This window comes from Trichosurus vulpecula, chromosome 7 (genome assembly GCF_011100635.1).
Source record: "Trichosurus vulpecula isolate mTriVul1 chromosome 7, mTriVul1.pri, whole genome shotgun sequence".
NCBI lineage: Eukaryota > Metazoa > Chordata > Mammalia > Diprotodontia > Phalangeridae > Trichosurus > Trichosurus vulpecula.
Window position 1 is genome coordinate 60,065,264 of NC_050579.1, and position 27,738 is coordinate 60,093,001.

At 42.0% G+C, this 27,738-nt stretch overlaps 1 protein-coding gene across 4 annotated transcripts; it reads left to right on the forward strand.

Annotated features, from left to right (window-relative positions):
- Positions 1 to 1,321: 1,321 nt before the first annotated feature.
- Positions 1,322 to 27,738, forward strand: SLC16A4 (solute carrier family 16 member 4). Of its 4 annotated transcripts, XM_036767687.1 has the most exons (9): positions 1,322 to 1,520; positions 3,241 to 3,359; positions 11,865 to 11,997; positions 13,155 to 13,298; positions 13,464 to 13,625; positions 14,658 to 15,095; positions 18,069 to 18,280; positions 19,343 to 19,436; positions 26,934 to 27,737. In XM_036767687.1, exons 2-9 carry the CDS (start codon positions 3,276 to 3,278, stop codon positions 27,086 to 27,088), a joined length of 1,422 nt encoding a protein of 473 aa, XP_036623582.1. In that variant the 5' UTR covers positions 1,322 to 1,520; positions 3,241 to 3,275; the 3' UTR covers positions 27,089 to 27,737. The 4 variants fall into 4 exon arrangements, with proteins under 4 accessions (XP_036623582.1, XP_036623585.1, XP_036623583.1 ...); XM_036767690.1 differs by lacking the exon at positions 1,322 to 1,520 and having other exon boundaries at positions 3,264 to 3,359; positions 26,934 to 27,738; XM_036767688.1 differs by lacking the exon at positions 1,322 to 1,520 and having other exon boundaries at positions 3,267 to 3,466; positions 26,934 to 27,738.

Here is a 27,738-nt window from a genome sequence, read left to right on the forward strand (position 1 = left end):
AAATCTGGAACTACCTTGACAAAAGCACAGAACGCGTCAAGGGGGGTGGTAAAAGAAGGCTGCTGAGACAGGAGGAGACCGTCTCCATCCTGTCTCAAAGATAAGAGAACACAATTGATGGTTTTTAAATGACTGGCAGCTTTGTTAAAGGATGGCTGGGAAGGAGGGGAGGGTTGGGGGGGGGCGGGGCCTGGAGTAAGAAATGCTAGTTAGGTTATTTCATTCCATGTAAGATATGTACTAAAGTAGAAGCAGAGTGAGGGGAGGAATGTGGGGTGGATGCAAGAACCAGCTGGACATAGACAACTGGATATGGAGAGTGGAAGAGGCAAAGCTGACGTGAATCTTTCAAGGGTAGGTAATGGGGGGATGGTGGTGCCATCAACAGAAATAGGGCGGGCAGGTTCATTAATAAAGATGACTTCAGTTGTGGACGTAGGGTTGAGGCAGGCCATCCACGGAAATGTTCAACAGGTAAAGATACAATGCTAATTCAAGGGCAAAATTGGACCAGGTAGAGAGAGAGAGTATCTATATCTACATATGAGTTAGCTGTGCAAAGCTAATAATCCAGAATAGCACTTATTCGGCCCCAGCGGGTAAGGCACTATAGTAAGCGTTAGCTAGACTTGAGGCACAGGATGATGAGCCTACCAAGGAATGGGATCTGTTACTGGAGGAAAACCAGGAAAGCAGTGTCACAGAAGCCAAGGGGAAAAGAGAATAAAAACCAGGGTGGACAATGTAAAATTCGGAGTTGGAGGTGATCACATCCTAAACCTCATCATCTGGTTGGCTAGAAAGAGATCCTAAGAGTTGGAGTAGAAGGGGAGAACTGATAAAATTTGAAGTCCAGGGTGTTTGGTCATCAACATGAATACTGAAGGTCCCAATGATCAAGACAGGGATAAAAGTGGAGAGAAAAACTCAACTAAATGCTAATGTAAATTAAGAAAGGGAATAACTTGGAGGTCGGGATGAAGGAGACACGTCTGGTACAGCTGTTGGGGAAGATAAGTATGCTGACTCTTCTGGTCCAAGAAGGGGAGGAGGGAGTGCAGTGGGGAGAGTTTCCGGAATCACTGGAAACGATAGCAAGGGACTTTGAGGAGAAATCCAGAAGATGGATGTTTACGAGATTATGAAGGAAAGGGTGGTTGTTTACAATAGAATAGGGTTTGTGGACCTCAAAGGAGGTCTGGGGCCAGGGCAGGATAGGTCTGAGCCGAACACAGGGATGAGTGCTAAGAGGCCACTGGGGAAAGAATATTTGCTTGGATCAAATGACAGGCCTTGCCCCTCCCTTCAGGAAGTAAAGTCCATTGGGAACCAAGCCTGGTTTTGCTCAGTCTGCTCTTTTTTCAGGCTCTTATAAATGCTCACTTGTGCTACGTTTCACAGCATGCTGAAGCAAGAAGCTGCTGAAAAGGAGTAAAAATCCAAGACATGGTATAATTTGCCTTTCTTCTTAAAACTGCCTTACTTCATGAGGCTTTCTTTCCCGAAATTCACATCGAAAGGTAAGATGGAAATGAAATTTTGTACTTCATTTGACTAATAGTGAGGATATTCCTCCCCATCACAGTCCACTAATTTAGGCACTTGGGGTTGCCATGCTACCCCAGAACTAGGTCATACCTGACATACCTGGTAGTCATACCTGACTACCACCACCTATCCTGATCTGCAGGGAAAATCTATACCAATGCAGTGCGTTAACTGGGCCCTATTCTAACATTATCTTTAACAGATGAGGGGCTTTCTGGGGATGCCTCTATCCTTTTGAAGATTGGAAGAGGGCCAACCATTAGACTTTATTAAGGATATTAGAAGAAGGAACCTATAATTCTTCATCTTTGTAAGCACTTCCACATGATAGGTGCTAATTGTTTACTGAATTAAAGTATCTCCCAAACTATTAACATCATGAGAAAGTAGAAGGGAATTGGTTTGGCCAAACATATCATGGGAGATTGGGGTGAAAAGAGCCCCTGTGTCAGAGGGCTATGCTCTTCATTCAATCAAGACAGGGATGATCAGGGATCCCTTCCTCAAATAAGTGAGAACTTCAAAAATGCCCCAAGTTGATGGGTCAAGGATTTTCCAGATGGTCAGGCTTTTAATACCCCTTTGATCATATAACCTGAATGATCCCTATCTCTGTCTGACTTACGAACAGACCTTAAGTCATAAAACTCAGATAATCAGGGATAGCATAATTCTCAGGCACCATCACACGGAAGGCAATTTTGTTTTTAAAAAACAGATAAACAACTTTAGAAAATTCTCAAAACTATAAAGTTTGTGTAAACAGAACAGAATTTCTTAGGTTGAGGTCACAGAACCTATGCTATAAGCTCAGAAATAAAAGGGAGAAAACAAATTAGAAAGGTAGAGGGATTTTCAAATTAGTAGACTGCAGAGTGCCACTAAAATGAATTGGATTTACATTTTCTTTTTTTTTATTTAAATTTATTTATTTAACATATTTAGTTTTCAGCATTTTCACAAGAGTTTGAATTACAAGTTTTCTCCCCATTTCTACCCTCCCCCCCACTCCAAGATGGCGTATATTCTGGTTGCCCTGTTCCCCAGTCAGCCCTCCCCTCTGTCACCCCACTCCCCTCCCATCCCCTTTTCCCTTCCTTTCTTGTAGGGCAAGATAAATTTCTATGCCCCGTTGCCTGTGTATCTTATTTTCTAGTTGCATGCAAAAACTTTTTTTTTTGTTTTTGAACATCTGTTTTTAAAACTTTGAGGAAGCAATTCTGTGGGAGGAGGGGAGAGAGCGGGTGAGGGGGGAATGAGTGAACCTTGCTCTCATCAGATTTGGCCTGAGGAGGGAATACCATACATACCCAATTGGGAATCTTGCCCCACAGGAAAGAAGAGGGAAGAAGATAAAAAAAAAGGGGGGGATGATGGAGGGGAGGGCTGATGGGGGTGGAGGTAGTCAAAAACAAACACTTTCGAAAGGGGACAGGGACAAGGGAGAAAATTCAATAAAGGGGAATGGGTTGGTAAGGAGCAAAATATAGTTAGTCTTTCACAACATGAGTATTGTGGAAGGGTTATACATAATGATACACATGTGGCCTATGTTGAATTGCTTGAGTTCTTGGGGGGGGTGGGAAGGAAAGAGGGGAGAGAATTTGGAACTCAAATGAATTGGATTTAAAAGCTTACTTGAGTCCAGGAGAGGTTTAAACTACTAACTAGGAGACGGGCACTTTCTTACAGGATCCTCTTACAAGTGAGAAGTGGAACCAATCGTCATGCTGAAGGGGACAAAGTCATATCCTTATACTGAACCCCTTGATGGAGGATGGGGATGGATGATAGTGTTTCATTTCTTCCTGGTAAAAGTTTGTGAGATTATACTTTCTTCTTCCTACCAGAATATCCAAACCACTATCAACTGTTTTACTCTACTTCCCTGGCAGTTGGGACATGGAGATGGCACACAGTGAGTAGGGCTGGTCCTTTTCTGGGAACATAAGGGATGGTGTAAGGATATTGATAGAAAAATTACTTCTGTGGCAAATGCCCACTCCTGACTCCCTTCCCCAAGTGTGGGAGGCACTGGCACAGGACATGCCCACATCAAAGAAGGCACTGTGCTCGAAGAGCAAAGCAGAACTGCGATAACTCAAAAGAAATGTGAAATGAGCAAATTTAGAGACATCTCCATTCCAAATGTTCATATAAACTATTTGTGCCCAACCTGTAGTAGAGCTTTACAAGCTCCTATTACTCTGATCAGCCACAGTTGGACACCCTGTACCTTGACTCCAACATAGTGATGTTATCTTGGTCCTCTTCGAGAAGGACAATGGACTAACCATGCAAGATAGCAGCACCCATCAGCATGGAAAGGGGCAAAGAGAGTATAAGATTCATTGTCAATATACAAGCATTTGTAACTCTCTTAACTAAAAAAAGCTACTAGGACACCGACCTTTCCCCACACTGAGCTATTCCATTGTTAAAAAGTAACTGGACTTCACACTCGTTTCTCCACTTAGTCTACTGCCTTTTCCTCAAAGAGTTTTGTGAGGGGAAAAAAGGGTGGGGAGGACAAGCTGACCCATGGACCAGTGGAGAGAGGCAGACGTGAACCTTATCTGTGAGCTTCCACCTCCCCACCACCCATTCCTAGAATGGTGGCAAAGCCCAGGACTGTGTCTATACAACCACAGAGAAGTCTAGCTTTACTGCCATTCTTAATAGCAGCAACTCTTCATTGTGTGCACTATTCTGCGTGATGGTGCTGGTAGTGGGAAAATGAAGAGAGGCTCCAAATAATTTCCATCTGGCTTTAGGAAACAGCCAGAAAATATAATAATGCTCAGGTCCTCATGGCAATCCTTTCTCAGCTCAGCCCAACAGTAAGCAGACCACGTGTCTTCTTGTTGTTCAGTTGTGTCTGACTCTTAATGACCCCATCTGGGGTTTTCTTGGCCAAGATACCAGAATGGTTTGCTATTTCCTTCTCTAGCTCATTTTACAGATGGGAAAACTGAGAAAAACAAGGTTAAATGACTTGCCCAGGGTCACACAGCTAGTGTCTGAGGCCAGATTTGAACTCAGAACAAGGAGTCCTCCTGATTCCAAGCCCAGTGCTCTATCCATTGCGCCACCTGATTGCCTACAATGTGTCTAAGAAATGAAAAAGTATCCATGGTGGATATCAGAATTTTACTATACAAGCTAGGTATCATATATCTCTCTTAAGGTTAGAAGGAAATGGCCTCAGAAGTTAGCAAATAGGAGAGGTATTCCTTAGGTGGGGTTCTCATTCAATGTGTACTTATTAGGCACCTACTCTATGTGCTAGCATTGTGCTATCACCTGGGAATACTAAAGTGAGCCCTCTAGGTCCTCAAGTGTGGCTCTCTGAACAAATCCAAACTTCACATGTCCCCTTAATAAAAGGATTTGTTCTATAAAACTTGGACTCGGTCAAAAGGCCACACCCAAGGGCCTAGAAGGCCACATGTGGCCTCAAGGCCACAGGTTCCCCACCCCTGCCAGAGCATAGTCAGTGTATGAGGCAAAGTAACATATAATCAGCCTGTAGCCAGACTGACAAGGACTGTTTGTCCTAGAGACAAACAAAGGAGTTTGTATGTCATCCTAAAAGCTATGGAGAGCTTCCTAAGCAGGGGAGTGTCATGGTCAAACCTGTACTTCATTTGGCAGCTGGAGGGGAAAGGCTTATTAGAGAGGGGAAAGACAGGACTGGGGGAACAAGTGAGAGGCTGTTGCTATACAGTCCTGAAAGAGGCAATGAGCGCTCGGACCACTTTCGGAGACTCACAAGATGCTTGGGAACCAAAAGACTAAATGTAAATTGCCCTTAGAAGAAACCATGTGTCAAATGCTGATTTCACTCATTTTCCTCTCTGGTGGAGAGATCTTTATTTTTTTTCAACTTAAGATGATACAATTTAACTTCATAGGTTGCATGATTCTAACTAAAAAACTCGAGAACTTTTCCCCCTTTTCCTTGCCATCCTGAAGGAAGGCTTAACATTAGCCTACTTGAAGAAAAAAAAACACTTCCCAAGAAAACTTCTCCAAAGACATATACTGTCTGTGACAGTAAAATCCCTTTCATACTGCCCAGAGTCTTTAAGGAGGTCACTGACCTCATCTTCAGATGATTAACACTATCAGTTTCCCAAGAAGACCTTAGTGCTACCTCTCAGATTATAATAAGGACACCCATCTGGGGCCTCTCCAGCTTGAGAACCAGAAAGGAAAGCAATGTGTCAAAAAACATAGATCATGCCACTGGAAATGAGGAAATGTGTCACAGCTGCCAACGTTAAGAGACAACTGGCTTACTGATAAGTCACCCGATAAGTTTTTCCAAAAATGGAAGAACTGTCCTTGGCAGCTGTTCCACTTGGTGCTCACCTAACTGAACCATCAGAGAATGGAGAGTGAAGGCAAACTGACAATCACGACTATAAGACTGCTGGGCTGAAATTAAATTCTCACCACAGAAAGAGCTGCTAGGTCCAAGCAGCAGTGGCTTTTGGAAGCATGTGGGGGATGCTCACTTAGCTATCCTATAACTCACCAGCAGGAGAAAAAACAACAAAGAACAAGCAGGTGCCAAAATGACTGGACCAAAGCTTTGAGCAAGAGGGCACAGAGACACTGGTTTCCTCAAAGCCAGACTAAATGCAAGCTGACAGGCACAGGGAAGCATTTTAGGGATAAGTGGGCCCAAATGAGCCATATGTGGCACTATCTTAATATTGGTGTGACAAAGAGGGATTTTTAGTTCATGGCACATCTTTAGATCACTGACACTAATTGATTTCTCAAAAACAAGCTGGCCCATTCCCTTCCTCTTATCTAGTTCTGGACCTAGCCCATCCATCTGTAATGTCTATCCAAAACTGCCATACAGACAGCTCAGCTTTATAGGTGAAATCTATCCAAGAGTGCATATTATGATCTGGCCAAGAGGCGTTCTTCATGGACTTGAGACTCAAAAAGAAGCCTGTGTTAGAGATGTATATCTGAGAGTCACCTGCATAGAAGTGTTAGTTTAAACTATGGAACTTAATGAGATTGCCCTAAGAAAGAGCTGAGGCCAAAACTATGGCGAAGGACCACTTTAAAAGACTAAATATAATTGTACTTTGGAGGTTGGAAAGATCATACTTGAAACTGGTCAAGTCCTTTCCCATGGGATAGTTATACAAATCTTAAGTATAAACTTTACATGACATTGCAAGGCCTCCATAATGTAGCCTCAACTTACCCCTTTCCCCACCTCGCTTCACCCTGTTCAAATTGTATTGCTGATTTTGATCTCATTCAATCTATTGTTTACTTTCAAGGATCAGCTTACTTGCCATGTTGTCCATGGAGTCTTTGATAATTCTACTCCAGCTAAAATAACTTAACTCTTGTGGTTTGTGTCCGTTTAGCCATGCACAGTTCATAGTCTAACTATTATGATGCGAGCTCTTTGCAGACAGACTGTTGTTTTCATCTTCTCTAGGGACAAAAGCAGATATTAAAAAAGGTTTGCTGAATTGAGTGTAAGTCATTTTAGAAACCAAGGGAGGTGAAAAATATAAAAAAAAGGGGGCAGTGTTTGAGTATCAGATACTGCAGAGATGTCAAGGAGGACTAAAAAAAAGGCTATCAGATGTGATAATTAGGAAGTCATTAGTGACCCTTAAGAGTTGTTTCAGTAAAGTGATAGTGATGGAAGCCATATTTCAAGGGAGATGGTGAGGAAGTAGAGGCAATCAAATGTGGTCTTTAAAAAAAATGGCAGTGAAGGGGGAAGAAATATTAGTTGCTAGCTGTAAAGAGTAGTAGGGTGAAAAGAAAGTATTCAGTTTGAGGAGATCTAAATATGTTTATTGGCAGATAAAAAGATCCATTGGAGGGGGAGATAATTATTGGAGCCATGACTTGGAGAAAGGGAGAGAAAATGAGTTCAAGGACGTAGATAAGGTAATTTGGCCCTTTCTTTTGGGGCAGTTTTGAGATTCCTCACACTCCTTTACACCCAGTTTGTCTACATCCTTCCCTAAAATGTGGCACCCCAAATTTGAAGCCCTGGCCACAGGTAGGGGAATACTTCTTCCTCTAAGTTGGGAGGGAAGGAGAGCAGAATTGATAAAGATGTTCAGGAAGTTCTTGTCAGGGTCTTCTATTTCACAGAAATATAAAATCTCAGAGTTCAAAGCTACTTCAGAGGCCACCTAGTCCAACTTGTACCTGAACAAGACGCTGCTCCTCTATAATGTAACCAGAAGACAGAGACCAAGTCATCTGTGTGAGGAACAGGTATGCAGTTCGAAGCTTTGAGGAGAGAGGAAATGGTTTGAATTCAGGAAGTCACTTCAGGGAAGGAGATCTTTAAATATTAGAAGAGAATGCTCACGTCCCCAAGTCTTCTCTTCTGAAAGAGAAACATCCCCGGCTACTTCAACCCATCCTCTTATGACATACTCGAGTCTCTTCACCATCCTGGTCACCCACCGCCCTCTCCCAATGGTGCTTCAAAGCTGACCAAAAGCAATTTAGTAATGACAGCAAGCTCTTTCAGTACCTGTGGATGTGAGTCATTCAGGCCAAATGGCCTGACTTCACTGAGCACAGTGAGGATTTCCGTTTCCCGCTAAACCATTTTGTCTTATCCTTACTTCACTGAACATCATTCTCTTTGGTGAAGGAAACAGAAACACAATGAATGGGTCCCTGCCTAACAGGATCTTACTAATCAAGGCTTATAAACGTCTGAGCTGAACTGCACAAACATTCTCCGAAAGAGATCTCAAACAGCCTGAGGGTAGTTGCTGGTGGAGAGAAAGATCCCCTCGGTATTATTTTCCCCTGCCCCCCAACCTGCATTTTTAGGAAATGTTTTCAGCTTCCCTCTGATTCAGTAATCAGTTATGCAAGGTGCTGGTAGGCATCAAAGAAGTCTGTTCTGAATGGCCCTGGTGTGGAGAGAATGGTAATGAATAACCCATTCTTTGTTGATATAAAACCACCTAGTTATTTGATGGGATGAGAATCCTTGTTTGTTAGAATATCCCTAAGACCTCCTCAGGAATACACAATTGCCTTTAGTTTTAATAGGTTAATTCCAAGAGTCCTTAGTCCAAGTGGCCAGCAAGAGATAAGACATCAGAGTGGTCTCATAAGACAGACTGAGCTCAACCTGAGGTGTTCCTGGAAGACAGAGGAGGTGGTGAAGGAGGTGGGGAGAACACAACAGACTCAAAACTTGAGGGATGTGGTGATAAGGATAAATGTAAACTGGCAAGTCTGCTCTGGTTTTCTAATGTGGGCCTCAGTGAGGGCAATGCTGTTGGGCACGTGATAGGAAAATGCACAGTATCAAAATTTGTGCCAGGGACCTAGCTTGTGCAGGTGAGGAAAGGCATAAACTTTAGCACTAGGAAAATAAATCTTTCGTTACTTTTGAGGTAAAGACAATACACTACTATAAGATCAGCAGACAATGGGGGGGGTGGGGAAACCTGACCCAGACCTGTTTGATGAGCCAGCAGTCTACATTAAGGGTATACAAGCAGTCCCCTTCAGTCATCTCCAACCATGGATACTTTAGGAAGATCTCTAATACCCAGAACAAAACGACAGAAAGCACTGGAAATAGGCATGGTGATCTATTTCTCAAAAACCTTGAACTCTGGAAATAACCCCTTTCCCCACCCCCCCTAGCCCAGGGCTGTAACTTCCTCCCCTTCCTTTAATCCTACCAAATCTGTCCTTTGTTCTTGCCATTCTCAATACCCTCACAGTCCATCAACCCTGTCCTGCCCACAGTGGCCCTGTCTGCCACTTCTATGTTGTTTGATCCTCCACTACTGCTTCCTGACTTTCTATCATTCTCACCATGGTAACCTCCTAACAACCCTGGAAAAATCGCCCATCTCCTTCCTCTGGCGTGGCCTAACATTACTGGGCACAATCACAAAAACCGAGATGACTGGGTGCATAAACAGTGTGTTGCCCCACTTCAGCTGGGTGCTCACTGCAGCTGAGCAATTCCTAACCACCAGGCTGCTGTTCTGTGGCATCCTCAAGCTCCAGCGTGCCATCCCTTCCCTATAACTTCATACATGAAATCTCTACATAACCACTTCTTTCCAAGACTCAACTCAGGCATGCCTCCTCGATGAATACTGCCCTGATCCCCAGCACTGAGGGAACTCTCTTCTGCAAAATTCTTACTGCACCTGGAAGCTCTTTCCTATATTTGTTTGCTTTATATAGTTAACAGTAGATATTCTTTATGCCCCCTGTAAGCCATTTGAGGACAGGGGCAATGTTATTTTTCATCTTCTGTGTTCCTAGAGCCTGGTGCAGGACCTTTACTAAGCCTCTGCTTGATAAACACTCACTGAAGAGATAGGAGAATGTGGTTGAACCAGGGAGGAAGGAATCTATCTCCTGTAGTAAATAATTTCCACATACTACTTTATGGTTTACAAAGCACTTCCCTGCTAAAACCCTGAGGTAGCTAGTGTAAGGATCATCCTGGAGGGGCAGGATACCACAGCAGACAGTCTGCCAGACTTAAATCAGGAAGACTTAGACTGAGTTTGGCCTCAGAGACTCTACTGCTGATAGTTCTGTGACTAACGGCAAATGACATAACTGCTTTCTACCTCAACGTTCCTCATCTAAAAGGTATTAGACCTACGGTGCCTACTTCACAGGGCTATTGGAAAGACCAAACAAGATAAAAGTAAAGCACTCTACACTGGTTTTTTTACTAATTTTATATATTGATAAACGGTTCAGAGGAGTTAAATATACCTTCCTGGCCATCTACAATGTTGCCTTTGACCACTACGAGTGTCCACAATGTGACTTGGGCAGGGAGAGGGGGAGAGGGAGAAAATCATTTCTTTTGAAGAGCAAGGTGTCAGAAGAGAGCAAGGTAATCAATATTCTACTCCATGTCAAAAATTGTCCATGTGGTACCCTTCTCAAAGACTCTCTGGGGGAACAGATGAGGGATACAAAGCTAGCAGGGCCACCTATCCAGTAGCTGGGGAACTCCTGGATCAGAAGGAAGAGAGCTTGTCATTTGGCCTGCAAGAAGTGAATATACCATTCACCGGAGGGTGAAAGGTTTTCTAAAGGCATCGTCAGTCTTTACAGTCACTGTCAGCAACCAGACTGTCACAGATGTGGAGCGATGACGATTTACTTCCTGTTGCACAGTTATTTTTCTAGTCTATTCTTTGTGGGGACGTGTCTAACACATAGTGTTAAAGTCAAAGTGCAGGGAAAAAAAAGGGGCAAGGAATGCTAACCCAACCTTATGCATAGTGAGACTGAAACCCTCATGTGTACGCCATCACAGCCAGTCTCCAGTTGGTGCATAAAGAAGGTGAATGTAGCCATAGGACATGATGGGTTAATGAGATACGTTCCCTTCCCTACTCACTCTGAGCTCAGTGTTTATCCAAGAATTCAAAGATAAAGCCGGAATGAAGTCTGAGCAGTGTTCAGCAGCTGATACAATGCTGGAGGGCTTATCCATCCCTAATTAGCTCAGCAGACACAAACCTCCCAAGAAGAAACATGGAACTTTCACCAGAAAGGGAACCCTTTACCAGGTAACGATTTGAACTATGGATCAGCATTACCTTTGGGTTAAACACTATTCTTCCTTAAAATACAACTGGAAAGCGATTCCTCGTATCTTAGGACTGAGCAAGATGAAAAATGAATGCCTAGGTTAATTTACAAAATTAAAATACCTCAGAGACCCAGGACAGAACCCACCATATAATTTACAAGCAGGAATCAGTCCTCAAAATGCCACAGACTCAGAGCTGGAAGGGAATCCAAGAACACATAGTGCAGCCTTCTCGTTTTACAGATGAGGAAGCTGAGACACAGAGAGGCCTTTGCCCCAGGACACACAGCTAGTCACGGGCAGCTCCTCTGACTCTACCCCTGCACACAACTGCTTCTCACCAAGGCAGAAAATCGATTTAATGATAGAGAACAAGTTGGCAGCTAGAACCTCTAGAGGTAACAGCCTGAACTGTCAGGGTCCCAGACCATTGTGGAGCTGGAAGACAAATATGAGATCTGAACCTAATCCTTGACTCTACACATACGGAAACTAAAGCCCAGGGAGCTTAGTTTGAAGACTGAATGCTTTTTCTGCTCTGCACCCTTATGTTCTGAGTTTTCTTCAGGACAAAACACACCAGCTCCTTCAACTGTCTCTCATGTGACACAGTTTTGAATAACCACATGACCTCTTGCCCTCCTCTAGGGATTGTGCAATAGCCCAGCCACTGACCTGAACTATCTGGCCTGCTTTGATTTAGGTAAATATGCTCCTAATGGGACTGACCAAAACCTTTGCAATTTTCTTCGTGGTTTTTCAAGAAGAGTTTGGTGGCACTTCGGAGCAGATTGGCTGGATTGGATCTTTACTGTCCTCGTTCCGCTTCATTGCAGGTATTAGACAAGCAGAAAACTCCAGGCTTCTTTCGAAGGGTAGATGCCCTATGTCAGCCATGCAAGGCTGAAGGAAGACATGGGGAAAGGTGCCTTTAACCTTGGAAACCTTTACCAAAATTCACACTGACCTATCAACATCTAATCCTTTCAAGTTGAGTCTTCACCTATGTGCCATTGGGGGTCCAACTTTAGTGCAGACCCAACCTCCAGAACTACTGATTATGCCCCTGAGTGACAGGTATCTTTCCCAAACCCTGCATGGTTTGGTGGGCTGAACCACTATCAGGTCCCGTGTCCAAGGTCTAGCTCCATAATATACACATGGGCCTATGCAGCCATCCTCCCCTATCCATCACCACCTTGATCCCAAAAGATGGATTGAATGCTATAACACAGCAAACAACAGCCTCAAACTAGTTTGCGGAAATACAGCACTGATACTTCAAAATGAATTTTTACTACACTAGTTATCCCAAGTTCACTAGAACCTAACATGATATGAGTACCCCCTTAGATGGAAAGAGACAGGACAGAAAATGAAAGACAGCTTAAATGGCAGACCCGGCTAGGCTTTTGCTCCTGGCCACTGGCAATTTATCTTTTATCCTCAATAGTCGGAGACTTCTCCTTTACCAAAAACACCCTCAATTCACCCTCTGGAATCCTCATTTCCTTCAAGCTATTGTCCCATCTCCCTTTTGCCTCCCATTAAATGCTACAGCTTTTTAATAAATACTGTACAACAAATTGTTAGAATACTTCAGCCAAATCCCCTCTCCTACACATTCCCTTATTCAATTACTTCTCCCATCTCTTGTTGCTCTTAGTGTCCCCTAACACCTTCACAAAGCCCACCTCCTCCCAGCCATACTCCAAATGGAGCTCCAAAATTCATTTGCTCCTAATTAGCCCTCCTTTTGTTCTCCACATTTCTAGACTACAATAGGGCAGACGAGATTTGGGGACCATCAGACAAGCCAGCATAGATATGGTTTTATAGGGTACATACACACTTTGAAAGCCTTAAATTTTCCTTCAAATTCCCCTTCATGTTAGAAATCACAAAAAATCCTAATTTATGCCACAAAGTTTAACATCCATTGTCTTAGTTTCAAGAACTACCTCTTTTTCAAGTCTCATTCCCTTTTCCCCAGCTCCACTGGCTGCCACACTCTGTGAAAAGTTAGGAGAGAAGCCTGCATCCATTCTTGGTGCCCTTCTTATCAGCACCGGATACTTGATCAGCAGCTTGGCCAAAGGCATCTCCTTCCTCTGTATAACTATGGGGCTTCTACCAGGTGAGTCTGAACCTCTCTGATCTGCTGCCATTAGCTACTCACTTTTGTCGTACACTGGTTCAGTTAGATTACTTCTTACATGTCATCCTTTCCATGTTTACTGAATCCCCATACCTACCAATGGAAGTAAATGTGATTCCAAGTCTTTGCTTTTGCTTTTTTTAGGTCTGGGCTCAGCTTGCCTATACCAAGCGGCTGCTGTGATGACTGCTAAATATTTCAAAAAACGACTGGCTCTTTCAACTGCCCTTGCCCGTTCAGGGATGGGGCTGACGTTTCTGCTGGCACCTCTCACAAAAATCTTGATAGATGAATATGACTGGCGAGGTGAGTCACGCTGACAATGGCTCTACTGACATTTTAAACTTTGCTAGACTTAGGAATTCATTTTTAAAAATACATTGCTGTCTCCCTTGGTGACTTGATGGCTGGATGCTGTGGTAACCAGTTTAACAGAAAATGAGTAGAAGCAGGAAGACCTTTAATTTCCTACTCCCTAGAGATGGACTAGCGGGATAGATCTCCAAATATCTGCAGCACTTACCAGCAGGCTTCATACAGGCTTTCAAAGCTCAATACCAATCTCTTATTAACTAGCAGGGTTCAGTCACCAGAGAGAAACACTCTGTGTAACTTGGAGACGTACAACAGTGAAAATGACCAAGCAAAAAAGGACATCTCAGTAGTTTCCAATATTTTTTTCCTTTAAGATCAGCAAACAAAGAAAAAAGAAAACTGGATTCTACGCTTAATGACAGTAAACAAACATTTTAGCTATTACTACTCGCAAATTTTGTAAATGAAAGAAAAAAGATAAAAATCAACTCCTGATACACACACACACACACACACACACACGTATCCTCATAACCTAGAGAAAAAAGGAGGGAATGGTCCCCCTTTCTTGGGGGGTGGGGAGCTGTGTAGAATACAGTATAGGATGTCACCAGTGCTGTCAATGCAGGGTCTGTAAACTCTGGTTTTGCTTAATTTTTCTTTGTTACAAGGGAAGACTAACGGGGGACTTCGCTGATGTAAAAAACAAGGTATCCATCAAACTGAAACACACAGAGGACCTAAGTCCATAGGCCCAGCTCTGCAAAAGAGCTTTATTCATGATGTGACGACATTCAGTAATCATTTTCCAAAGGAGGGTCTAATGTCCAAGACAAACCGGTAACAGAAAGTACATAGCCTATGACGACTGGTTCTCGGTACCTCTGGAACCACTGTACAAAACTAAGATAAGACTAAGACTATTTCAGCTCAAAACTTTTAACAACGAAATCTCTAGGTAAACCTATAATCAATATGAGAAGGAAAGGCTGATTTACAACATTAACTCTATTTTCTATTTAGGTACCCTTCTAATATTTGGAGGGATCTCATTAAATTTGGTGCCCTCTAGCATGCTCTTACGACCCATCATCATCAAAAGGGAAGAGCACGTGGCTACCAGACATCCAGATGCAGTAAATCCACTGGAAGTTCCAGGCAGTGAAGATGGACGGTGGCCTCCCCCCGGAAACCACTTAGTTAGCAAGGATCAACAAACTGGTCAAGGGGCAGCAATCTCAGGATGCCAAGATGATGATGAAAAGGTCTTTAGCAACAAGCCTCGATTTTGCAAGCAGCTCATTGACTTCTCTCTATTTAAGAACCCTTTATTTTACATATTCACCGGCTGTTTTCTATTCAGCCAACTAGCGTATTTCATCCCTACTTTCCATCTGGTAGCCAGAGCTAAAACTCTGGGGATTGACACCATGGATGCCTCCTATTTAATTTCAATGGCTGGTAAGAAAATTGGGTCTTTAATTTATGCTGGTTGTTTTCCAGGCTGTTAGCTTTATACCAAAAAGGAAAGATGGCCCTAATTCTGCAAAAGACCAACCTGTCATTTTCTTAAGAAAAAGTCTAACAAGAAAAGAAAGGGGGGCAGCTAGGTGGTGCAGTGAGTAGAGCACTGGCCCTGGAGTTAGGAGGACCTGAGTTCAAATCCGGAATCAGACACTTGACACATGTACTAGCTGTGTGACCTTGGGCAAGTCACTTAACCCCAATTGCCCTGCCAAAAAGCCAAAAAAAAAAAATAGAAGAGGGGAAAGGGGAGACCACAGAAGAATAAAGGGCCTGGAAGAAAGTCCTCAATGTCCTACTTAAGGTTTTACCTAAATACAGATCTCCAGAAACTATGCTATTAAATGATTAGTTCCAGTTAGTCAAGTCAACCACTGTTTATTTAGGGCTTATTTTGTGCCAGGCAATGTGCACAGTTAGCTACTAAGACCCATTTATAGGGAAATATTTTCCTCCCTGAATCATTATACAATTTCTCATTGAATTAGGATAAAACTATATAAAATTATGGAATTTTGGAGATGTTGAGTCTCATTTTAGAGAGGAGAAAACAGAAATCCCATTGTTTTGGTGACTTGCCTAAGGCAAGTCAGTTAGTGAAAGAGTGGGCCAAGCAAGACCCCAGGTCTCAGGACCTTCACTCCAGTGCTCTTTTCCTTAAACCAAGATAATTAAGCCAGCCATGACAGACTTGCTTTATTATTGGCCCAAGACAAATCCTTCCTCTATCACTTACTAGCTTTATGACCAGAGGCAAGTCACAGCCCCTCTGATCCCATTTCCTTAGCTGTAAAAGGGGGAGAACAGTTGCAGTACCTACCTCAGGTTTGCATGTAAAACGCTCTGCAAACTTTAAATTATTCATCTTATGAGTAATTGTATTTTAGTAATTATCATTTATAACTCATTTGTAATTTTTCCACCTCTCCCTCTCTGGGAATTGTAATCAAATCAATACTGCCATTGCTTTTGGAAGGGTATACCAATCAACTCCTCTATGGGGCCACTCAAGTAGGCCTGTGAATTCTCAACCCAGGACACTTTCCTAGCAACCACTTCCCTGGGTGTTTTCTCCCCCATTAGAATGTAAGCTTCTTGAAAGCATCTCCTTCTAACTTTTGTACTTATAACCCCAACAGTAAGCAGCAGATGCTGGCACATAGTATGAGCTTAATGCCTTTTTTCCATTTGTATTTTGTACTAGCATTTATGGAAACCTGTGTTGGAACTCACTTTGCTCCAGCAAAATGACTACACTCCTTCAATTAACGGTATGGAGAAGTGTAGACTGACAGAAGCCATTAGTTAATATGCAAGACCAATCACTCTAATAATCATCTGCAAGGCTGATTCAGTAATAATTGCTGAAGTCACAGGGTATTCAAACATCCATTTTTTATACTGTGGATCCATACCCTTCCCTCTGCTGGCTGCTCCTGTATCATAATGGTTCCATTTCAAAGTCAAAATGAGATTAATATACTTACACACAGGGAAAAAAAATCCACAAAAAAATGCTAACTAGCTGGTTTACTAAGCTAGCTGATGTTGCCTGCACGTAGCTTTTTCTCTCTTGGCTCCAAGACGTTGCTGGAATCTGTCCTCCCCTGCCTCTTGGTGTCTTGAGCTTTTTTCAAGGTTCAGCTCATCTTCTATTTCCCATGAAAAGGAACCTTTTCTTGATGCCCTTAGTTATTACTGCTCTCATCCTCCTCAGATCATTTTTCACTTAATTATCTATGCAAATGTTGAGTTTCCTCGGTAGAGTGCAAACTATCTGAGTTCAGGGACTATTTTTCATATTGTCTTTGTATTCTTAGTGCCCAGCACAGTACTTTGCACAGAGCAGACAGCTAAATGCTTACTGAATTAACTTTTCATATATATTGGAAATTTACATTTGGGCTTACAACTGGGCCAAACAAAAATGAGTTAACTGTAGGAATCTTCTAGCTTTAGCTATGTGAAACTGATATAAAAAGTATGGTTTGGGGCTTTTAAATAACTATCTTTCCTGAAGCAAGTAAGTCTTAATCACAATTTATATTACATCCAAACTAGAAATATTGTCTACAGTAAAAAGCTACATGCCACTCACTTTTCTCCATGAACCTCTTGATTTTACGTAAGCTCGTAATAGGACAAAGGATTTCAAGAAGAAAGCTTATGAGGTTCTACTACTCTGTAAAAATAAAAAAATCACAAATGTGATTTATGTTCCAGCCCCTCAATCAATTCACAGGAGATCGCAGTGTTCTGCAAGATAACATATTTCTGGTCTCCTTCCAAGGTCATGCTCTAGTCATCCATTTCTGCTACACATGTGCAAATTGCATGCAGCCCACAGGGAACAGTGATGGGTTATCAAAATTTTACATTAGGTCATAAGAAAGAGTCCCAATTTTCCTTTTAAAAAAACTTTATTAATTATAGTCTAACCACCTTTCCATCTCACAACCACCCGAGCCCAAGAGGACACTGACTTGAAGGTTCTAAGAGATTCCCCAGAGTCCTGCTTCCTTGGCAGAAAGAAAACCGGAGAGAATGTTCTTTGAGGTGGGAGGAGCAGGCTGAAGGGAGCTCAGGGGTGTCCAGAGTGTGTGTCAGCTCTTCCCTAGTGGAGCACCCCTGACCTCTGCAGCACCGAGTCCTTTAGAGATGAGCAGAACGAAGAGGACTGAAAAGAGTTCCTCTTAAGGCATTTCACTGGGTGTGCTCAGGCCAGAGAAGTGAAAAGCCAGATACGTAAAATGAATTTGTTCTCCCTGGCTCACTTCCCAGGGAGCTGCTACTCACATTTCTCACCTGGCCTAAAGACTGAGTCATATGATATATGCAAAGATGGTGTCTGCAGCCGCTCATTTCAAGGAGACGAGGCTTTCACGTGCATCTTCTCCACTGTCTCTCCAGGCATCACAGAGACATTGGCGCAGCTACTGTCCGGATGGGTGGCTGACCAAAAGTGGGTCCAGAACTATCACTTCTACAAGTCTTACCTCCTCCTCTGTGGTGTCACTAACCTGCTCGGTCCTTTGGCCACCACGTTTCCTCTGCTCATGACCTACTCCATCTTCTTTGCTGTTTTCTGTGGCTGTTATTTGGCACTGGTACTCCCTATAATGGTGAGTAGACACACTCATTAAAGCTATTAGAGGAAACATCAAGGAAAGGCAATGTTTTATTGTAATCTCTTTAAACAGACTGAAGTTAGAAGTTAATTTGGTGGCCAGGGAAAACTGCCCTGGGGCCTATGATGGCTAAGCAGACCCCAGTCAGTGATCTGTCCAATCAATCGTCTTGGGAAAGACCAGATAATGGGAGAGAATTGTTCCATCCATATAAGGCAAGGAAGAAACTGAAGAGAGCACGGAAAACTCTGGAGCCTCAAATCTGTTTTTTATCACCAGAGACACCCTCCATCCCTCTCTGCCCCTATGGCTGCACAGCTATATTTAGCTCCTGACAAGGTACAAAAAAGGAGATATATTCATGGGTTAGAAGGGGGTATTACCTGACTTTGTGTGCCAGTTTTCCAGTTTGAGGCAGGAAGCCCTGAAAGTCACTGCCTATATGCCATGGATTCAATATGGAACCAGGTCAGAGCTTCCCAAGGGGGTTACTTTCTCCAGTATCATTAGCAAGGCATCTCTCCACAGGAACAGGCTCTCTAGCTAAGTTTTGGACTTACTAATTGGGACAAACTCAGTCCTATAAACACAAGAAAAGCCTTACCACCACCACCAGGAGGCTCTAAGAACTTCATGGCCACAGCTTCCTACTTAAGGTGGTTTAGGAAGCCTAGACCTCAAATAAAAAGCACAAGAAAACACGTTATTTACAGCAACCTCAAATTAGCTCTGGCTAAAATCTCAACTTCTACATGTTGGCTACTTACCAATCATTGGGGAAGACTACCAGCTTAGTTAGCTCTATGAAATGGGACACGGCACCTTGGAGGTGAGCCCTTCCTTCGAGTACGTCCAGATTGCAGCTTTTTGATGAAACACACCAGAAATTTAGTTGTGATCCTTCAGCACTCAGAGCTGTGAATCTCTGAAATTTTCATATAAGTCCTAGTGTAAATTTTTTTTTTTTTTTACAAAACTTAGGATGACACAGACTTTTATTTCTTAGGGAATGATTTTTTTTTATGTACTCCAACAATGATTCTCTGGTTCCGACAGGTTGATTTTGCTGGGAATTCTTCACTAAACCAGTTTTTGGGATTTGCTGCCTTTTTTGCTGGGCTGGCTGTTCTTTCTGGACCACCCATAGCAGGTAATCACCTACCTTCCAAGTGAATCACTAGCCAGAAAAGTATTGATCCACACCTAAGTTTTAATCAAGTACCTATCAAAAAGGAACTGTTTCATTTATGATTTAATTCCTTGTTTTTTCCTTCCCCCACTCACCAAATCATCTACATGCTATTCTCCAAACTTGAGCTCCCTCTTCTGACACTACACTCCTACAGATTCAGCCGTGCCTGCAATGCTTCCTTCTCTGCATTTCCACCTCTTAAATCCTTGGCTTCCTCCAAGGGGTCAGCTCAAGGGCCACTTCCTATGGGAAGCCTTTACCAAAGGTTAGTGGTCAATCTCTCCTCCAATTCTTTTGTTCACTCCTCGGTGTATATATGAGTCCCCCTACAAAACAGGCGAGGCCAGGGGCCATTTTTCCACTTCGTCCTCATATCCCCAGTGCCTCCACACCCATATGTCTTATGCCTACATGCTTAATAAATGCTTGTTGAATTGAGTCTTCTCCTCAAGGGAATAGGTTTCAGGGAAAGAATTTGGCCCAACTGTTGTAGGTAGATATCTGGGTCCTGTTACCCTCAGTGCAGGGCTTTTCAGAACTCCATGGTCATAGCTTGCTGCGATCTCATGGGAACTGCCAGACCATCACTGAGACACAGATTCCCAGCAGCTTCCTCCTCGCCACTCTTTTCCTTCCCTTGGCAGCAGGGCCATGTTGAAGGTATCTCCCTAGATTCTCGTCATTCCACAACAGCCTGGAGATCAGTCGTTTGACTTTTCATGAGAAATTGTGTGTAAAACATCACCTGGACTAATACGATTAGAACAAAACGTGACAGGAAAGCCTTACGGGGAAAGCATTAGCAAATGTGGGCCCTGACAAATGCGTAAAGATGAGCAGAATGACGGCAGGTCTATGCTTCTTTCAGTTAGCTTCTCTAGACTAAAAATCCAACTTAAATTCACCGTTTTTTTCTAAGCCCTCGCCTGCATATCTGTTCTTGAACAAGGTCAGCATATTGAGAGCTACAGTTGGAGGGGGTGAGGAACAATTTCTAGGGGAAGATGTTTGAACCCTAGACAAATAAATGTAACACTTTCCAATCATCTGGTAAAAATATAGCCAATGGAAACTCACTTTTATGCTTCCGCCAGCCATGACCACTATTGGAGACAAGGAGGGATTTGCTCTTGCACCTCTCATTTTTCACCTAGGTAGTTTAATACTGGAGCCGGATTTCAGATGCTGTAAATTTAAGACTCAATAAAGGGAAAAGATCAAAAAGGAATTTATACAGAAAATTTATTTTAGCATCTGAAGCTAAATTGGGGGGCTGCTTTAGAGAAGGAAAAAAAAGCACAGGACTATATTTAAAGTCAAGTTTGCATAAAGCAAAATGGAGAAAAGGGAAATTTATATGACCAGATTCCTTGATCTGAACACTCCTTCTACATGAAAAGATAAATGCTATTTGGCAAAACACTGTCTATATTTCATATGTGGAAAGCAGACTGGCATTTTAAGATCTAATATCAGAATTAAGTTTTACAGGAAACGATAGGGAGGAGGCCAAGTACCAGAAGGTGCCCAGCAGAATGCTTCCATAGTTAGTGCCAATACCAACAAGTACTGATGACCATTTGAATTCAGTTTGCACCTCTGTAATATGAATATCGCCTAGTATGCTGATCCTTCCAGGCCAAGAGCACAAAGTAGGAAATGTCCCTCAATGATATGTCAACTAGAGATTATATAATTTCATTAATAATTCTAAGGGCAGAACACAGAGATCTGAAATTCTAATGTGTTTAAGCTTTTAAAAATATATTTAAAGATTTCAGCAAACCAGACAGCTGAAAGAAGGCCTTGAGGGGTAAGAAGAACAGAAAGGAGTTATAAAACAGAGAGAATGGCACAACAAAATACTTAGAAAGAGGGAGCAATCATAACAAATGTTCTAACTTCCAAACTCTGTGCCACAACCTATGGATGTATTTTTTTCTAAAAACAATCTTAAATTCTAATTTTTCTTATAGTCAAGGGAAGCAATAAAGTTATTGCTAGAAAGCAAATGTTTATGTAAGGATCTTTGAGTCAAGGGGGTTAATTTTACTCTAACTACAGCAGCTAAAACAAAATTATGCTAAACACCTCTCCCTATACTGTGACCCCTCATTGGAGAAGGGAGAATCCTCAGGCATCTCCCTGGTCTTTGAACCCAACCTTCTGTCAAATTATACCATTGACTGAGATGGAGGGAGGGAGGGAGAGAGAGGAGGAAGAGGAGGAGGAGAGTGTGTGTGTGTGTGTGTGTGTCAGTCATCCCTACTCCAATGTTAAGTAGTAAAGCAGCAGCAGAAGTATTAAACCACTGACTGACAAGTCTTTTCTACAGGGACTGAACGTTGTAAGATTTGTTAAGTTTTCATTGTCTTGAGAATTATCTGTGACAAAATGCCAGAAACAAAGCCAAAGATGGGTCTTCCCAGTTGAGTGCATGTTATGCAGAATGTTCTCTTTCTTTTAGGCCCCCTTCTCACATAATAACTTTTCCACAGAAGACAACTTTCCCTAAGAGTCCCCAGTCAGAACGTTGGTTAATAGCTTACCAGAGAATTCACTTTCCCCTTCCTGTATGGAAGTGAAACAGGAAAAAAAAAAGTTAGTTCTTTATTATTTGTTTCAATTCAATGAGGGCCAACAAAGAGCATGGGAAATTTTACACATAACTGCCTTTATACCGTTTTAAAGCCTAAGCATATCCACATATGCTTTCAAGGACTTGTAAAAATTATTTCACCTATTTCTTAACTATGGATGTAAGAACAGAGAGTAGATAAATTCATATTGAGAACCGAACTGAAATTTGCTGATGCAGAAGTATTGCGTGAGTACCGAAGAGAACACCAAAGCTAGATCATAGGAAGGAACTGATGTTGCTCACCACCAATCTTTCCAACCCCCAAAAGTCAATTTGATCTCTGTCAAGTCTCAGGAATACACCAGGGAGATCTTCAAGCAATCTGGCTCTGCTGTAGGGCCAACTCAGTAAGATCCCAGCCTGAAGCAGACCTCCCAGACCCACCCTTGGGTTAATCCCAAGACTACCCTTGAGACTTGAGTCAAACATCCTTCACAAAAGAACTGTCTTTCACCTTGACCCAAACTATGTCACCAGGCTCTGCTACCTATTGGCCAGGTGACCCTGGGATCATTTTTTTAACCTCTCATCACTCAAACCTCAGAACATTCTGTATTGCCTGATTATTTAGCCTCCCTAATGAGTCTCCATTGATTTAGGTAAGTCAGAAAGAAAATGTAATACCTTTAACAAACCTGGGCAGGCTGTGAAGCAAACAGTCATCAAATCTTAAATACAAATACAAAGCAAAAAGGAAATGACTTACCTGCAATTCTTCATGCTCCATCCATGGCATGTGACTAATCTCAAACTGCTAAAAGCTCAAATTTGTTAAATTGCCCCATCAAGGATTGGAATTAAAACTTACCTGTCAACAAAGTACAAAAATAAGTTGTTTTCCCCCTAATGCAGTTATGGTGTTACACAAAAATTAGATTAATATGCATCCTCATCTTATAAAGATTTTTTCCCTTCCAAAATGTTATTCAAAAAAAAAAAACCTTCACTCATATATTTATTAAGCCTGAGCAAACCCTTAGAGAAGGAACAATGTAGAAAACACAGTCAAGTAACAACAGGCTGCATTTGCCACAGTTCTAATTACCCAGAGCAGTTCATTCAAACATCAAGGACTATAAATTACAATACACGTGGAATTTGCTGTTACAAGGTCTTGAGTTTCCCCCTCATTAGAGGTGTTGAAACAAAAGGCTAGCTGTCCACATGTTAGGCGTTTTGTAGAGGGGATTTTGGGGGGGGTGGGGAGGGGCGCGGTATGTCTAGACTAGAGCCACTAATGGCCCTTCCAACCCTGAAATTCTGCAACTCGACACGTGTTAGCTCCTCTACCTTATGATGCAAGCTTCAGAGGCACTTCAACCTCCTCCCTCCATTTTCTTATCTTTAAGATGGGTGGAATTTTGGTTTGAAATTGCTATAAGAAATGGATTTTTTTTTTTAAAGTAGAAATCCACAAAGGTTAAATGACTTGTCCAGTCCACAGTGGAATTCAGGGCGACCTCTCTATCAGAATCCAGTTTCTAAAGTGAATAATTACAAATCAACCACACTCTCAGGTAAATGGTGAACTCTCTCATTCAGGAGTGAGTCACCCAATCCTGGTGCTTCTCAGCAGTCAGAAGACCTTCGTTTTCCTCCTAGTTCTGCCACTAACTAACCAGATAACCCAGACGCCCAGTCAAATCCTCCTGTAAGCCTCAATATCACCTTCAAGCCCCTTCCACATATGATTCTGTGACTTGGGGGGAATCACAGACAAATCATGTCAACTCCCTATGAAATGCCTTGGAATATTAGAACACTTCTACTCATATCCAAGAATTTCTATTAACCCTAACCCCTCTCCTTCCTCCAAATGCACACACAGACATAGACACACAGGGGCGAGCACACACACAGTGAATCAGGAAGAGATTATCTATGCAAGGTCCCTGGGGCCCAGGGGTCCCATAAGGGTGGGGCTTGATAAACAACTACAGTAACTGGAGAGTTCCAACCTATCCACAGGCATGTCAAGGAGGTGGGTAGAGTGAATTTTAATGTACCTAATACCTTTCAGGAAAGAGGCAGGTGTATCTTTTATGGTGTGAGGCTTTTCAGTTTAGGTTGAAGATGAGGGAGAACAGGAATAGAAAACAGTACTCCCTAAATAAATTTAAGAAAGCTCAGTCCAACACTCAACACAATTCAACAAGTATTTATTATATTCAAGGTACTGCCAAGGCCCGAGCCTCTAGGGAATCCTGCAGCTAAGAATTTAATGAAAAGGATTACTCAATTAAGACTTGGTAAAAGCATGTGGTTTAATCTGTCCTTCTTCAGGACTTCTCTTGGGGACCCTGGGCACACTGATGTTTCCAAGAGCATTCAAAGCACCTCGTTTTCAATTATGGGGCCATGTTTCACTATCGAGACTTTAAAATATCCTGGACACTTAAATAAGAGGAGTTCTTTACCCAAGCATTAAAACAACAGAGTCCAAGTCCCACAGCCATAAATAGAAATAAGCTGGGCACGATCACTGCCCTGTGAGAACCCTGATGCTGCTCTTGAGGCAGCAGAAATTAGCTTACTTTCAGGGTGGAGGCACTTTTATTACTCTATATACAGTAGACATTCAGACGCATCCTGATTTTCATGAGTCCAGTCTGAAACATGACCTTGTAGCTGTCTGACCTGTAACTCAAACCCTGCAAATCAATCCGTGTCTCTTGCCTGTCTGTACTCTGGACTTCCCAACAATCTAGAAGCTTCTAGGGTCAGGGTTCACTGCCACTGTTTAATATTCTGAATGTTCTGTAAAAGGCATCAGTGGCATTCCTGGTCCTTCTGACAAATCTGACAAACTCATCTTACTGTTTTCATACCGGTCCAGACGAGACAGTCCCCCCAGTACTCCTTGACCTGCCAAACTGGGCAGCAAAGTCTACAAGAGTTGATAGACCTCACTTGTTAAATGAGGCTGGGGAAATGCATTGACATTTCTGTCTAAGCCCTTTTTGATGTAGAGCTTTCTGAAACATATCTATCTTAGAACTACCTGCCCCATTAAAATGTTTCATCTTTACTTAGCCACGATCACCCGGCTGCCTTCCTTGTGAAAATCAGTACTAATCCAATGGCTGATGCCATATTCCTTCTCTATCTTCTTTCCTGTTCCTCCCAATCATCATCATCATCTCTATTTTTAAACAACATTCCAGATAGTTCCTTAAAATACAAGTAACTGCCCGCAAGCGCATAGACCAGAGATCACCAACCTTTCCCTAAGGATCTATTTTTGATTCTCCCAAAATTTCAAGGTCACTACATCTGGAGGGAAAAGACTGTAAGGAATGTGGGTATTTTTTGCCAGCTATCCTCCTCTTTAAAAAGCACAAAGAGGGTATGATGGTGGCAACCGGATGGGATGCTAATCACGTCAGTGAGTTCCACGGTTTGATCATAATCAGTGTCAAAAAAGCTTTCCTTTTGTAGAGTGGGTTTAAAATGGTTCGTTCAATAGCAAGGTCATCTTTTTTTTCTACTGATGACCAAAGAGCCAAAGGAGGAAAAGATAACAAATAGAACAGCTTGATTTCATTTAAGTTTTGGGGTTTTTTAAGAAATATCAATTGTTAAAAAAAAAAGAAATATCAATTGTTGTACTGGCAAATCAAAAACAGAAGCAAAAAATACATTTTTAGTTCTTTAGAACAGTCAAGTGACCAGAAGGAGATACAACCCAACACACTCATCACATGAAAATAAGAGATACTTTCATGGAATGACAGAGTTGTGTTGTGTTCTTACAACCACAAACACAAAATGAGTACCTTTAGTCTACCTGTACCACTTCTAGGCTATTGCCAGCAAAGCTCACGAAATCTAAGTTTATTCTTTTGACAACCAAAAGCATAAATAGGACAATCTTCAGCTGTCCATTTACTTACAGGTTCACCATAGTGTTAGCTTATAATCAAGGTTTTACTGGACTTCAAAAATAGTGAATTTATTCACATATTCTTTGGAAGGTAGTAATAAACAACATGTATTCTTTCATATGCCAAACAGATACCTAACAACAAAAAAATGGGACATGTGGCCTATGGGGTTTCTCTTTAATACCCTCAAGAATCTGGGAGACAGGAAATGACCAGTCTTTCCTTTGCCAACACAGCTAACCTAGATGACTTAAGTAGCTATAGATAGAACAATGAGGGCACGGAGTCACACTGCTACTTTAGTGCAGACCAAGGAAATCGTTCTAGCAACAGCCTGGTCTGTACGTCACATACCCTGAACCAAAAGCAGGGATAAAGAGTCTAAGAGCCTAATCAGGCTATGTAGTAACATGAAACGGATCATCTCTGGCTTTCATCATCTCTACTTCCTCTTTAGTCATCTGCTATGTGAGTAGAGAGGAGAACCCCATCGTCACAGACTTCAGAATGTGAATTCTGGACACTTTATCATATATACTGATGTAAATCTCAAATATCTTAAAATTAACTTGTAATGTATATGGAATTTATCTTAAATATATTTCCATATAAGAGAACTCAGAATTTATCTGAGGCCATACAGAATAGTTCTTCATGGTTTCAAGTCCCATACTCTGAATTCTGATGTTTATGTTACCTGCATGTCATTTTCAAAACTGAATCCCATTTTTTTCAATCACCAAATTTTGGCTTAAGACTTGTTGAGTTGATGAAGTCTATGTGAGATCCCAAATAAACCAAACTAAGTTCCTAATGGTATATGACTGAAGGAGAATACAGCTATTTCAACCAGGTTCTGGTCAAGAAGAGTCTTTTACTTTATCACTGGACAGGACAGTCTCCTTCATAGACATTTCTCTTTCTCTCCAGGTTGGCTATATGACAACACCCAGACATATACCTATTCCTTTTACTTTTCTGGGACGTGCTATTTGCTTTCATCGGCTTCTATGTTCTTTGTGCCCCTGGCCACAAAATGGGCAAAGAGAGGAGCTGAGCAGGAGAGGATGACTCCAACCAAGTAGCAGCAAAACAAAAGATTCAAACTAAAGCCTACGATTACTGCCTGGAAAAAAACAGAGATCCCTGACTGGCATTAAGAAAAAGTTATCTTTATTTAGCCAACAAAGCTAAAACTAGACTTTCAATTAAAATTACAATTTAACTGCAGTAGTCTAATTGAACCTGTGACAGTATGGGCTACTATTTTGCCACCACCAGACAGCTCTAAAAATCAATAGTCTTGTAGGTCAAATAAATGGTAAATTAGATCTAGACAGAAGTAGTCCAACATATGATCCTGGATTTTTCCATATTTATTTATACACTGACTTGCAAAAAGATTTTAATATATTTGTAATTTGTTTCCAAATCATTTGAAGCATCTTTTTTCTTCCTGCAAAGGACTACTATTTTCCCATAAAACTAATGAAGAGAACCACTATCCTAACTTGAAATCAGTGTTTCTTTGGAACTAGAATGGTGGTTTAATTTCTTTGTGGCAGACATTCTGGTGTGATATGCTTTCCCCCGGTTTTGTGTAGCTTATTAACATTCACCACACTGGGTCAATTAAGTTTGCTGACCAAATCTTTTTGCTGATGGTTTTGTTTGCCTTCAAGGGAGAAATAAAGCAGCTGGGGGAGGATGGGGGACGGGGGATGTGGGGGCGGGG

What these genes read in the sequence shown, in the direction of transcription:
- SLC16A4 (XM_036767687.1), top strand. Translation starts at nt 3,276, where the DNA reads ATGCTGAAGGGGACAAAGTCATATCCTTATACTGAACCCCTTGATGGA. An exon ending in AACTATGGGGCTTCTACCAG is followed by an intron (nt 13,299 to 13,463) that starts GTGAGTCTGAAC and finishes TGCTTTTTTTAG; the next exon opens with GTCTGGGCTCAGCTTGCCTA. An exon ending in CACTGGTACTCCCTATAATG is followed by an intron (nt 18,281 to 19,342) that starts GTGAGTAGACAC and finishes TGGTTCCGACAG; the next exon opens with GTTGATTTTGCTGGGAATTC.